This window comes from Delphinus delphis, chromosome 15, assembly GCF_949987515.2.
Source record: "Delphinus delphis chromosome 15, mDelDel1.2, whole genome shotgun sequence".
Lineage (NCBI taxonomy): Eukaryota > Metazoa > Chordata > Mammalia > Artiodactyla > Delphinidae > Delphinus > Delphinus delphis.
The window spans coordinates 61,656,199-61,668,474 of NC_082697.1; the positions used below are offsets into that span (position 1 = coordinate 61,656,199).

General features: G+C 46.9%; 1 protein-coding gene across 4 annotated transcripts in view; it reads right to left on the reverse strand.

Moving 5' to 3' along the window:
- The window catches only part of MYH11 (myosin heavy chain 11), a 121,530-nt gene that overhangs the window by 33,039 nt on the left and 76,215 nt on the right, over positions 1 to 12,276 (reverse strand). For all 4 annotated transcript variants that reach the window (XM_060031798.1, XM_060031797.1, XM_060031800.1 and 1 more), the window contains 6 exons: positions 9,155 to 9,250; positions 6,988 to 7,106; positions 5,247 to 5,399; positions 4,145 to 4,318; positions 2,995 to 3,168; positions 1,509 to 1,623 (listed from right to left, as the gene is read on the reverse strand). In XM_060031798.1, coding sequence (XP_059887781.1) covers positions 1,509 to 1,623; positions 2,995 to 3,168; positions 4,145 to 4,318; positions 5,247 to 5,399; positions 6,988 to 7,106; positions 9,155 to 9,250 — 831 coding nt within the window. The remainder of the gene's footprint in view (positions 1 to 1,508; positions 1,624 to 2,994; positions 3,169 to 4,144; positions 4,319 to 5,246; positions 5,400 to 6,987; positions 7,107 to 9,154; positions 9,251 to 12,276) is intronic.

Below are 12,276 nucleotides of genomic sequence, written 5' to 3' on the forward strand. Positions count from 1 at the left end.
AAGCTCCACATATTTTCAGATTTTTCAGTTTTCTTTTTTTTTTTTTTTGCGGTACGCGGGCCTCTCACTGTTGTGGCCTCTCCCGTTGTGGAGCACGGGCTCTGGACACGCAGGCTCAGCGGCCATGGCTCACGGGCCCAGCCGCTCCGTGGCATGTGGGATCCTCCCATACTGGGGCATGAACCCATGTCCCCTGCATCGGCAGGCGGACTCTCAACCACTGCGCCACCAGGGAAGCCCTCTTTCTGTTATTTCTAGTTCAATTCCACTGTGGTCTAAGAGCAGACATTATATGATTTCTATTCTTTTCAATTTGTTAAGGTGTGTTTTAGGGTCCAGAGTGTGGTCCATCTTGGTGAATGTTCCACATGAGCTTGAGAAGAACATGTGTTCTGCTGTTGGACAACACAGACTACAGGTATAGTCAATTATATCCAGTTGGTTGATGGTGTTGTGGGGTTCAACCCCACTGGCATTAGATCCCACCATTTCTGCTCCTTGTGCTCAACTAGGCTTCATGTAATAATGTCTTTGTTTGTCTGCCTCTCCCACAAGACTGTGGCTCCTTGAAGGAAGGACTTGCTGAGTTCATCATGAGTCCTAGGTGTGAGGTATGACCCAGGTTGAGATGCTGTTACCCCATCCCAGGGCCTTGACACCCAGGAAATGTTGGCAGAACTGAACCCCATGCCTAAAGCAAGGGCAGCCAGTCCTGTAGGCCCTAGGCCCACAGGCTGTGTGTCAAGAGTGAAATCTGCTGTGGGCACCGAGGTCCAGGAACAAAAGCAGTAAAGCCCACCACCCCTAGTAGTCATTGCAGCAGCCGATATATACTAAGTCCCTACTATGGGCCAGCAGATGCTAAGTACTTCACCTGGATTGTCCATTCTCTAATTCTTAAAGGGAACCGAAGTGTGGTCCCCAAACCAGCAGCATCAGCACCACCCAGGAACTTGTTAGAAATGCAAATTCTCAGGCCCCATCCCTGTGAGGAGGCCCAGCGATCGTCTGAGTTTTAACAAGCCTTCCAGGAGATCCTGATGCATGGTCAAGCTTGGCCCCACTGATCTCATTTCACCCTCACAATAATCTTAGGGGAGGTAGGGGATTTTTTTTTTTTTTTCTGGCTTTAGCAATGAGGACAGGGAAGCTTAAGGAAGTCAAGTGACTTGTCCAAGATCACACAGCTGGTACATGGCAGAGAAGAGAATTCAGTTAAGCCTTTCTGACTCCAGAGGGGCCTTCTGTCCCAACATGCCTTCTAGGATATTTCCTCCATCAGTGCCTGAGCCCTGACTCAGGACCTTCTCCCTGGGGTCCAGGCGTGGGGTTGAGGGCCTCAGGAATTTGCTGAATGTGTCAATCAGACATCATTAGCACCTGCCAACACTGCCCTCTCCCCCACCGCACAAAGGCCCGCCCCTCCTGGGAGCAGGTGTGGGAATCAGGGGCAGCTGGAAGGGGCTGGAGGGAGTTCAGTCCTCCTGCTTCAGCAGGCAGGGCCTTACCGTCCTTCCACAGGTCGGCCACAAACTTGTCCGAGGAGGCATTGAGGAGGGAAGTCACATTGTCATTCAGCGGGTCCATATTCTTGGTCAGCCAGGCGTTTGCATTGTAGTCCACCTGCCAAGGACCACCCCACTGGTCAGGTGCTCCTGCTTCAGTTATGAACTAAGGGCAGGGCTCCAGTCCTCCTGTTTCCCTCCCGGATCTTCCGAGGTCAGAGAGGAAACATTAGTGGTTGCCATGATGGGAATCCACAAACATCAATGAAGAGACCAATAGGTCAGAACTTTAAAGGACTCTGCGCACAGTAGGGCATCAGCCATGGTAGCCTTTGCTAGGAAGGCCTCGTCTCTATCCTTGCCTTCTCCTAGTAAGCCTCCTCTGGCAGCCTCCCTTTTCCAGAGCCCAGCACGATGCCTGTGATTTCCAAAAGGTGTGGAGCTTTGCTGGTGGTGAATACCCTCCCCTCACACCCAAAGTTCCCCTCTCATCCAGTGAAGGCTTGACAACAATCTGGTTTTTAAATTAAATTTGGGGACCTCTTTTTAATTTTATTATTTTGACTATGAAATGGAAAGGACCTCATAAAATAGCTCTGGTGGGCTCTTACAGGATGTAGGTTTTAACTGCGATGGCCAGGCCTGAGCTAAACTGTGTGCCAATAAAACTTTATTTACAAAAATAGGCTGTGGGCTGGGTTTGGCACCTGAGCTGTAGTTCGCCAATCCCTGGTTTAGGGCATTGCTTGTCCCCAGTGAAGATACTGGGGAGTCAATAAAATACTCTTAAGATTCTTCAAGTCAGACTGAGCTCTGTCTTTTCTACATTATCCAGGACCCTCAGGAGCCATAGGGGAATGTCCTGTACATCAAGAGCTATGACATGATGACAGTGATGACAGAGGTGGAGGAGGAGGAAGGAGGAAGAAGGAAGAAGAAGACAGCCATCGCAGATTTCCCTGGGTGGCACAGGCTGGCAATGGCAAACCCAAGGGCATGATAAAGGAGACTCCTGTTGGACTCAAAAGTGGGTTTATTGGTCACCCCATTCCAGTTGGCCCTTCCTGTTGGGTTTAACTTGTAGCAGGAAGGATTTAGAGTCTATACAAGAAAGAATTGCCTGGCCACCGAGGTTGGAGTATATTAGAGAGGCTAATATAATAGCTGTATACAGTAGCCTCTCTAATATATTATATTATATATCTCATATATGTATATAATATACAACATATATATTAGCCTCTCCACTACATTATATATTCTATATCTCTAATATACGTGTATTATATATACCTTAGCCTTTCTATTATATGTTATATCTCTATATCTTGTCCCTTACTGTTGCTTAGACAAATCATGTATAAGACTTGGTTGGGATTTGATTTATACCAGATGTCTTTGGGTTCTGCAATTCACAAGTTGCTCCTACTCTGAGCATCCTGCCTGGGTCCCCTGGGACAGAGAGACCCCTGGGACATTCAGCTGGTACCTTCCCGGCATAGTGGATGATAGAGAATTCAGTTTTGTCCTTGAGTTGCTTGGGCTTCTGAAACTTGGGGTGGTTGCCCTGCTCCGAGCACAACTTCTCCACAAAGGACTTGTCTGTGGCTTTGGGGAACCAGCACTCCTCGTCCAGCAGGGCCAGCACACCTGGAGGGTTGTTCTGTGGAAGACAAGCAGGGCAGACCATAGCAAGGATGCCCAAACCTCAGGCTTGCCAGGAAGAGCTGGTCACCCAAACACATGCATAGGCTCCATTACTGTATCTACCTACATATAAAGGTGGATTTATGCCCTTGACCCCAGCTCCCCCAATCTATCCTCAAAGAATGATGTGCCCAGTGGACCAGCACTAGGGAAGGGCTAGCCCCAACAGAACATGCTTGCTGCTGCCCCCTCGTGGGCAGTACACACACAACATCACAAAGAGTTCTAGCAAAGGAATGCATTCCTTTACGTATAAATTCACCTAAGGGTTCCTTTGAGTAAAGTGCTTCTCTGTGGCTGAGACACTTTAAACTAAGGTGTCAAGAGCACTACCAGATCTGCACATGCCATTTTCTCTGCTGGAATGGCCCTCACTTTTTGGACTCAGATCAGAGAAGCCTTTCCTGACTATTCTGTCCAAAGCAGGCACTCCTAAACCACTCTCCCCGTTGGCCTTATCAGGGGTTTTAGTTGCTTCTTTTGTTTGGTTTCATTATCCGCTCTTCCAGGAGGGCAGGGACTGCATCCATCTCATTCATTGTTACATCCCCAGCCCCTAAAGAGAGGGCCCAGCACATAGTAGGTGCTCAGTAAATGGTCATTCAATAATTATTTCTTGTGTACCTATTATGTGCATGGTTCTAGGAGTTTGGGATGGGTCAGTGAAAAAAACCAAGATTCTTGACTTTGGGAATGAATGACTGGGAGAGATGGGAAGGGGAGGGATGGGCGTGGTGGGGAGGGGAGGAGAGGGGAGGAATAAAAAAAGAAATACCGCTGATATGAAAATGTGAGTCAAGGGACAATGTGACTTAGTTCACAAAGATTCAGTGTACAGGCTTTTGGGACTCAGTGATGGGGGAAGCCGTGCCCCATGGAGAGTGTGCAGGGTCCGCGTGCCGGCTGCGTGCGAGTGTGAGGTGGGACCTTACCGGCCTCTCGATGAGCTCAATGCATGGCTGCAGGTCCAGTCCGAAGTCGATGAAGTTCCATTCGATGCCCTCGCGCTGGTACTCCTCCTGCTCCAGGACGAACATGGTGTGGTTGAAGAGCTGCTGCAGCTTCTCGTTGGTGTAGTTGATGCACAGCTGCTCGAACGAGTTCACCTGAGCACATGACACCAGGGGAGGCCCCGTGAGCATCACGGTACAAGTCAGAGGACTTGGGGCCCTGGAGAAGCTCCGTGCTGGAGAAAGCCCCACGCCGGACACACCTTCCACAAGCCTGCTGTGCCATTTCAGCACCCAGAGAGGTCTCAGGCCCCAATGAAGGCTGCCCAGGGTTCATGAGGGCTGGCAAAAGTTACTTATTCTCATGTCACATGGTTTTACGGACACACGTGGTTTTAAGGATGCTTATCTCCATCTGCACAATAATTTATGGATAGAATAACCGTGTAAGGTATTTCATCACCCCATTTTGCAGATGTGGAAACTGAGGCTCAGAGAGGGAGTAATTCCATAGTAGATATGTTCTGGAATATCTGTCAATCTCAACATCTTCCCTTTCACTGAGAACTTCCCTCCAACCCATGGGAGTGGGATCCAGGAGGCATGTTACATTCCATGAAGTACTGAAAGACCCGAAAAACAGTGCTTGGCTCTGAGGTGACATGTGGCCCAACTCAGGTAGGAGTCAATGAGACTCAATTCCAAGACTTTGGGTGGAACTGTTGGAAAGAATTGGAACTGGTTGGAACTGAGAGGCAGTCTGGAGCGGTGGCAGCCATCTTGCCACCATGAGGGGAGAGCCTGCTTGAGAATAGAGCCAAGGTGGAGGATGGCGGAGAGAGGGAGATGGCAGGAGTTCAGGTCCTGCCTGTTGGATCCAGCTGTACCTCTGGCCTCAGTTTCAGAAACCAATACAATCCCCATTGGATTTCTGTCTCTTACACCCTTAAGGATTTAACCGTAACTAGACAGCCTCCCACCCTATAGTAGCCACCTGCCTTTCTCCAAAATAGTGATTTCTCCAAGTGGAAGCTAATTTCCAGAGAACCGAGACCATGTCTGTCATGAGCCTGCCAAGCTGTACCTCAAAGATCTCAAATCCAGCGATGTCCAGGATCCCCAGGAACGAAGCCCCTTGCCGGTGAGTCTTGTCCAGGGCTTTGTTCACGCGGGAGAGTATCCAGCGGAAAAGGCGCTCATAAGTGGCCTTGGCCAGAGCCTCTATTGCAAAGTCTGCCTACAGGGGGGCGAGAGGACGTGGTTACTCCCAATGGGCTGTGTTTTCACATGGGCCTGGCTGGTGGCCCTGGATTTTTATTTTCCCTCTACCTATAATCAGTCCTTAAAAAATAAACAAAGAAAAGGAAACTATACCATCTCTACAACCAGCAATGAGGGACGGAGTGGTCAGACCTAGGAATGACAATGTGAATAATAATCACTTCCTGTCAGAGGGACCTGGAACAAAGTGGAGTCTGCTCCATCCCAGTGATCATTTAGAGGCGGTCAGTCCTGCCTCTAGAAAGGGTATACAGTCTTTTCCAAAACTTAGTTCAGACCTCGTACCTTCAATTAAGAGCTCAAGATGAGGTCAGGAGTGAGGAACTCTGCTGTTCTTATGCAGTCAGTGTTGTATCTTCAAAACCTGACATAGGACTTTGATTATTCTAGTATTGGATAGATGAGGGATACAAAGATGGATGGGTGGATGGATGGATGTGAAACCAAGTCCCCCTAAAACCGAGTTCCTCTGCCAAGTTTATGATTAATCTCTCTATCCAAAATTTTATTCCCTTTCTCGTACTGTACCTGTTCCACTCAGGATTGGAGCGGGGATGGGGGCCAAAACTGAGCAGGACCCTGTGGGGCCTTGACAGGTACAAAAGCCCCTCCATGTCCCCTGTTTCTTTGTAGAAAAAGGGCTCCTAAGCCTTCCCTGATTTCCAAAGAGCAGATTCAAGGAGTTACTCATTAGGGAAGTGAGGGAATGCAGAAACAAAGGAAAAGCCGTCAAGAAACAATAGTGCAGGGATAAAACAGAGTCCTAGTTCCTCCTCAAGGGATACACATAACAATCTGAATGGGATACAGTCTTTGAGTTGTTCTGCAGGAACTAAGACTCCTACCCAGGTGGAGGATGGTGACTACATACACAAGTGCATAGAACCCAGACTGGTCGGAAGCAGAAGGTCGATGATTAAGATTCCTGGAACACCACCCTGTTACCTCACCACAAACCAATCTGAAGAAAGTCATGCCCCCTGCAACACTGACCCCAAATGTTGCCTTTAAAAGCCCTTCCCTGGGCTTCCCTGGTGGCGCAGTGGTTAAGAGTCCGCCTGCTGATGCAGGGGACACAGGTTCGTGCCCCGGTCCAGGAAGATCCCACATGCCGCGGAGCAGCTGGGCCCGTGAGCCATGGCCGCTGAGCCTGCGCGTCCGGAGCCTGTGCTCCGCAATGGGAGAGGCCACAACAGTGAGAGGCCCGCGTACCGCAGAAAGAAAAAAAACAAAAACAAAAACAATAAAAGCCCTTCCCTGACAGCCACCAGGGAGTTTAGGTCTTTTGAGCATGAGCCACCCATTCTCCTCATTGGGCACCTGCAATAAACTCTGTACTTTCCTTCACCACAACTCAGTGTCAGCAAATTGGCTTTGCTGTGTGGCTGGTGAGTGGACCCAAGTTTTGTTAGGTAACAGATGAATGGATGGATGGACAGATGGATGGGTGGATGGATGGATGGATGGCTAGAGGGCTGGACGGATGGAAGATTCTGCAGGAATAAATGACAAGTGCAGGAATAAATGGCAAAGGCATCATTTACCTGTTCTTTTGTCTGAGCTTTCTGTACCACATCCCGCCCGACTTTGATACGTGGGGTCAGGATGGATCTGGTGAAATCCGTCACATTAATTCCCATGAGGTGGCAAACTTTCTGAGCAGCTGGATGGAGAAAAGAAGCATATTAAGTGTATCACAAAAGTGCAGGCTTGGAAAGAAGGCACATAACATGGGAGATTTGTGATCTGTGGATACCTTGGTTTTTCCTTGGTGAGATGGAGCATGATAGTGAACATAGCATGAAAGAGTCCTAAAAACTGCTGTCATTCGTGACCTCACCCCCAGTGTTTGGCTACAAGAGGCAATGATGGGGCTGCGTTGGAGGTGGGCCCCAATTGGGGGCTTAGGGTCAGAACTAGGTTCAAATCCTTGCTCCTTTCCCACTTCCTAGCCATGTGATTTTGGAAAATCTACTTAGCTTCCCAGGCTCTTGCTTACAAAAAGGATCAGCTATCTGGTACCTTGTTAGGTTGTCAATGGGATTAAATGAGGTAGGTATGAACATGATATATAGTTAAATTCAATAAGCATTTGTTCCACCATTCCAAGATATATGTTGCAGTGTATGTAGTGGAAAAAATATTGGAAACAATTTAAATGTCTATTCATAAGGGAGCAAACAAATATATCACAGTATTTTTATAAGATGGAATACCAAATAGCAGTTAAAGCAATGACCTGGCTTTTTCTTTCTCTCTAGACCAGTGGTTCTCAGCTGGGAATGATTTTGCTCCCATGGGACATTGGCAATATCTGGAGACATTTTTGGTTGTCACACTAGGGGATGCTACTGTTAGGAAACCCTGATCTAGACAGTTGTGAGTACAGAGTAAAAAAAAAAAAGTTGCAGAATGATGCCTACAGAGTGACATCATTCATGTAAATTAAAAACACACTCACAAAGAAACACTGTATACTGTTCAGATACATGTGTGTGAAATTATAAACATAAAACCAGAAGGGTATGTGGTACAGTACAACTGTGGTTGCCAGGAGGTTCAGGGACTCAGTTGGGAGAATAAGAGATGTCAGTCTTCTCTATACTGTGTTTTGCTTCATTCTAAAGACAAAGATGTATTTGAAAATATTCACAAATGTCAATTCTGAATGGTGAACATGTGGGTTCTTGCTGTATTCATGTAGTTCTGCATAAAAACTTTTTCTCCAAAAAAAAAAAAAAGGTCCATTAGCTGCTTCCTTAACGTGAAGACTAGTGATACACGATAGTTTGGATGTGTGAGGTGGACGATAAATAGTGTAGTTTTAGGATTTTTTACCATCTCTTTTCAAGGGTGCTCTTTTGGTTTCTCTTTCCCTGAGGGTCTCTCCTCAGAGCGAGGATTCCTTTAACTTGCTATATCTGGGCGTGTAACACGTAAGAAACAACTGGCAGTCAAACTGGGAGCTTGGAAAAGCAACCCAATATACAGCCTGAGACGGCGATGTGAGGCCACAGGTGAGCACGTTGGGAACTTATGTCATCCTTTTACATCAGCCGCCAACAAGCATGGTGGTAGCCAGGCCATCTTTTCAAAACACGAAACACTGCTTATTTGCAGGTAGGGCTGTCAAGATTTAGGAAAAATATATAGGAAGCCCAGTGAAACTTGAATTTCAGATAAACAATGAACACTTTTTAGTATAATTATGTCCCCAATATTGCCTAGAACATACTTACTATCAAAAGTGTTTATCTGAAATTCAAATTTCACTGGGCATCCTTTATTTTATCCAACAATCCCAACTGCAGGGAAACGTGAGGTCTGTCTCCCCAACAAGACCATATATGCCATAAGAAATGGGGTGGTCCCTGTCTCATTTCCTGCTGTATCCCAGTGCCCGGCATATAGCAGGTGCTCAAAAATATTTGTTTAATAAAACAAATGAGTGTGGGGTTTTTAGAAGAGGCACTCCCTAAGGATCCTGTCTGATCCAAAACTTAGTTTTTCCCCCCACTCTCTGACTCAAGAACTTTCCACGTAGGATCTTAAGCAGTGAAAAGTTTGAAAAAAGAGAGAACTAAGTGATAATAATCTAGTCTAGTTCTTGTTAAGGCCCCAGATAACCTCATCCAGAAAAATAACCAAAGACAATGTGACCTTCCCTTCCATCACCAAAGTCATCAGTTATTATGAAAAAGCGGCAAGCACCTGTGTTATCCGGCATGGACGCCTGGTCTGTGTTTCTTTCCTTCTTGAAGACAATATTCCCAAGTTGCAGGACGGATGACACCACCTTCAATATGGCTGAAGTGAGGAGAGAAGTACAGATAAGACACAAATGCCAATACCAAGGTTTGGAGTCTAAAGGTCATTGAAGACCCAGAGCCAGCCTACATCTTTCCCCTAAAAAGACTCAGTTCTGAGCTTTTAGGAGAAAGCCAAAGCACCCCAATTCCCTGCTAAGAGGGGAGAAAACCTGGCTGGGAGGAGCAGAATATTTTTGGATGGTTGCTAAAAACCGTTGGGAGGAGCAGAATATTTTTGGATGGTTGCTAAAAACCGTGCCCTACAGTGGAATACTATGCAGCAGGGGATGGCAATCTATAGCCAGTGGACCAAATCCGGCCCAATGCCTGCCATTGTAAATAAAGTTTTATTGGAACCCAGCCACACTCATTCACTTACATATTGTCTATAGCGGTTTGCATGCTTACTGGCAGAGTTCAACCGTTGCCATGGAGATCGTATGGCCCACCAAGGCTAAAATACTTACCCTCTGGCCCTTTACAGAAAATGTTTGTCAACCTCTTCTATACAGCAAGGAGACTGAATGATTTATGACTACAAACAACAAGATTGCTGTATTATCTCACAAATACTAATGCTGAACAAAGGACTCCAAATGTAAACAAGAACATATCATATAAGTCCCATTTATAGAACATTCAAGAACGGGCAAAACTATGCTGTTAGAAGTTAGCATGGTGGTCATCCTTGACTGGGGGACGCTACAAGATGGAGCTTCATGGGGTCTGGTGGTATTCATGTTCTCTTAGTTATAACAGGTACTAGTTACACAGGTGTGTTCAGACACATGGGAAGGGATGGAAGATGGATGGATGGAAGATGAATTGATGGATGGATGAAAGGAAGGAAACCGGATGATAGATGGATCAATGAATGGATAGATAATAGATGGATCAATCAATGGATTGATGAATAGATAGATGGAGGAAGATGGATGGATGGATGGATGGATGGATGGATGGATGGATGGATGGATGGATGGTTGGTTGGTTGGATGGATAGAGGGAGGATTGATTAATGCAGATGCGTGGCTTTAGATTAACTCAGGTGCAAATCGCCCAGGATTTCCAAGAAGAAATCACTGTGTTCCAAGAACAAAACCTAGAGATTCCAGCCTCCTCCGGTTCCTTAGGCCAAACGAGCGGTGACCACCTTTTACAACAGCTGTCCTCACACCTGGCCCAGCTCAGGAGGAGAAAGGCCTAGATCAGCCACCCATATGCTCCCATTCACCACTGCAAAAATCCACACCCAAAAGATGAACAGAGCTTCTGCTTATAGGGCACAGCTGAGGCAGTTTCTTTACTACCATCTATGAAAGGGGGTCAGTAAACTGTCAAGACCAATACTCACAGTTCTTAAACTGCAGGTCTAAATTAGGATTGCTGGAATGCCCGCAGAGCCTGGGTAAGCAGTGAATTTCGGCACTCAACCTGGGCACTAGTGAAATTTTGGCCCAGATAATTTGTTGTGGGGATATCCTATCATCCTTATAGGCTATTTAGCCACATCCCTGGTCTCTAACCACTAGATGTCAGTAGTGCTACCCTCTCCCAAGTTGGGACAACCAAAAATGTCTCCAGACATTGCCAAGTATCCCCCGGGGGCCGACTCACCCCTAGCTGAGAACCACTGGTCTAAATGAGCAAGGCAGATTGATGGGGACTGTGGGGACTCACGGGGGCCACAACCCTGCATGAAAGGGGAGAGTTGCTACTCCAATCATGGCTGCGGGGGAGGCAAGCCCAGAGCTGCCAGGCTTCTGATTTTTCCAAAGATGATGGAAACCCAGATTTTTATGTGAAATCTACCCAGGTTTAAAATTGACAACTTTAATGGCTGTGGAGGCCAATCTCTCTTGAGGGCTCAGGCACTGCTGGTTTGCACTTTGTGGTATAGATAGCACTGTCACAGAAATAACAAAAGAATTGTCACCACTCCCAGGTCACAAGAGCTGGTGGACAGCAAAGTGGAGAGGGCTGCCCAGATAGCAAGGGTGCCAAGGGCTGGCAGTCTGGGGCAGTGGTTGAAAGCATGCACTCTAGTGTTAGGAAGTCCAGCCTCACCTTGCTGAGCCTTAGTTTCCCCATCTGCAAAATGGAGAGGGTAACAGCAGTACCTGCTTCATAACGTTTATATCAGGAGAGATGCTGCAAACCAGGGGCCTGGCCCAGTAGGTGCTAAATAGAAGTAGCCACCTGTAGTGGGTTGACTGGTGGCCGCCCAAAGACATGACCATCCAGAACCTGTGAATGCGACCTTATTTGGAAAAAAGATCCCTGCAGATGCAATTAAATGAGATCTGGTGGGCCCTAAATCCAATGACAAGTGACCTGATGACAGAGAGAAGAGAAGATGCACAGGGCAGAAGGAAACGTAAAGAAGGAGGCAGGTTGTAGTGATGCGTCTACAAGCCAAGGACTGCCGGCAGCCACAGAAGCCGGGAGAGGGGCCTGGGATGGATTTTCCCTCAGAGCCCCCAGAAGAAACCAACCCTGCCCACACCTTGGTTTCAGACTTCTGGCCTCCAGAACCATGAGAGAATAAATTCCTGTTGTTTTAAGCCACCAAGTTTGTGGTAATTTGTTACAGCAGCCTCAGGAAACTAATACGCCACCCTTATTACTGAGGAACAGGAAATAGGCTTTCCCAACATGTGGCAGACGTACCACATGTACACAGGGTGGATGATTATAGGTGGTATGTGAAACTTTTAAAACATTTCAATAGTTAGGTACTTATTCTAATTTATTTCAAATTGTATAACCAGGACACATACTTAGTGATTGTACGGAACTGTTGTTTAGACAAAGCCCAGAGTGGATGGGGCTATAGAAATCCACCCTAGGCATAAAAATATTCAAACAATGATGATACAGATGAAACCCAGAAGCGGCATCAATTGTGAATGACTGACACCTGGAAATGGACCTAGACAGTCCCTGGGACGATATGAGGACAATGCTGGAGTTAGCTGCCGGGGGTTCGCATCTTGGCCATGTTGGTAGCAGCTGTGTGACTTC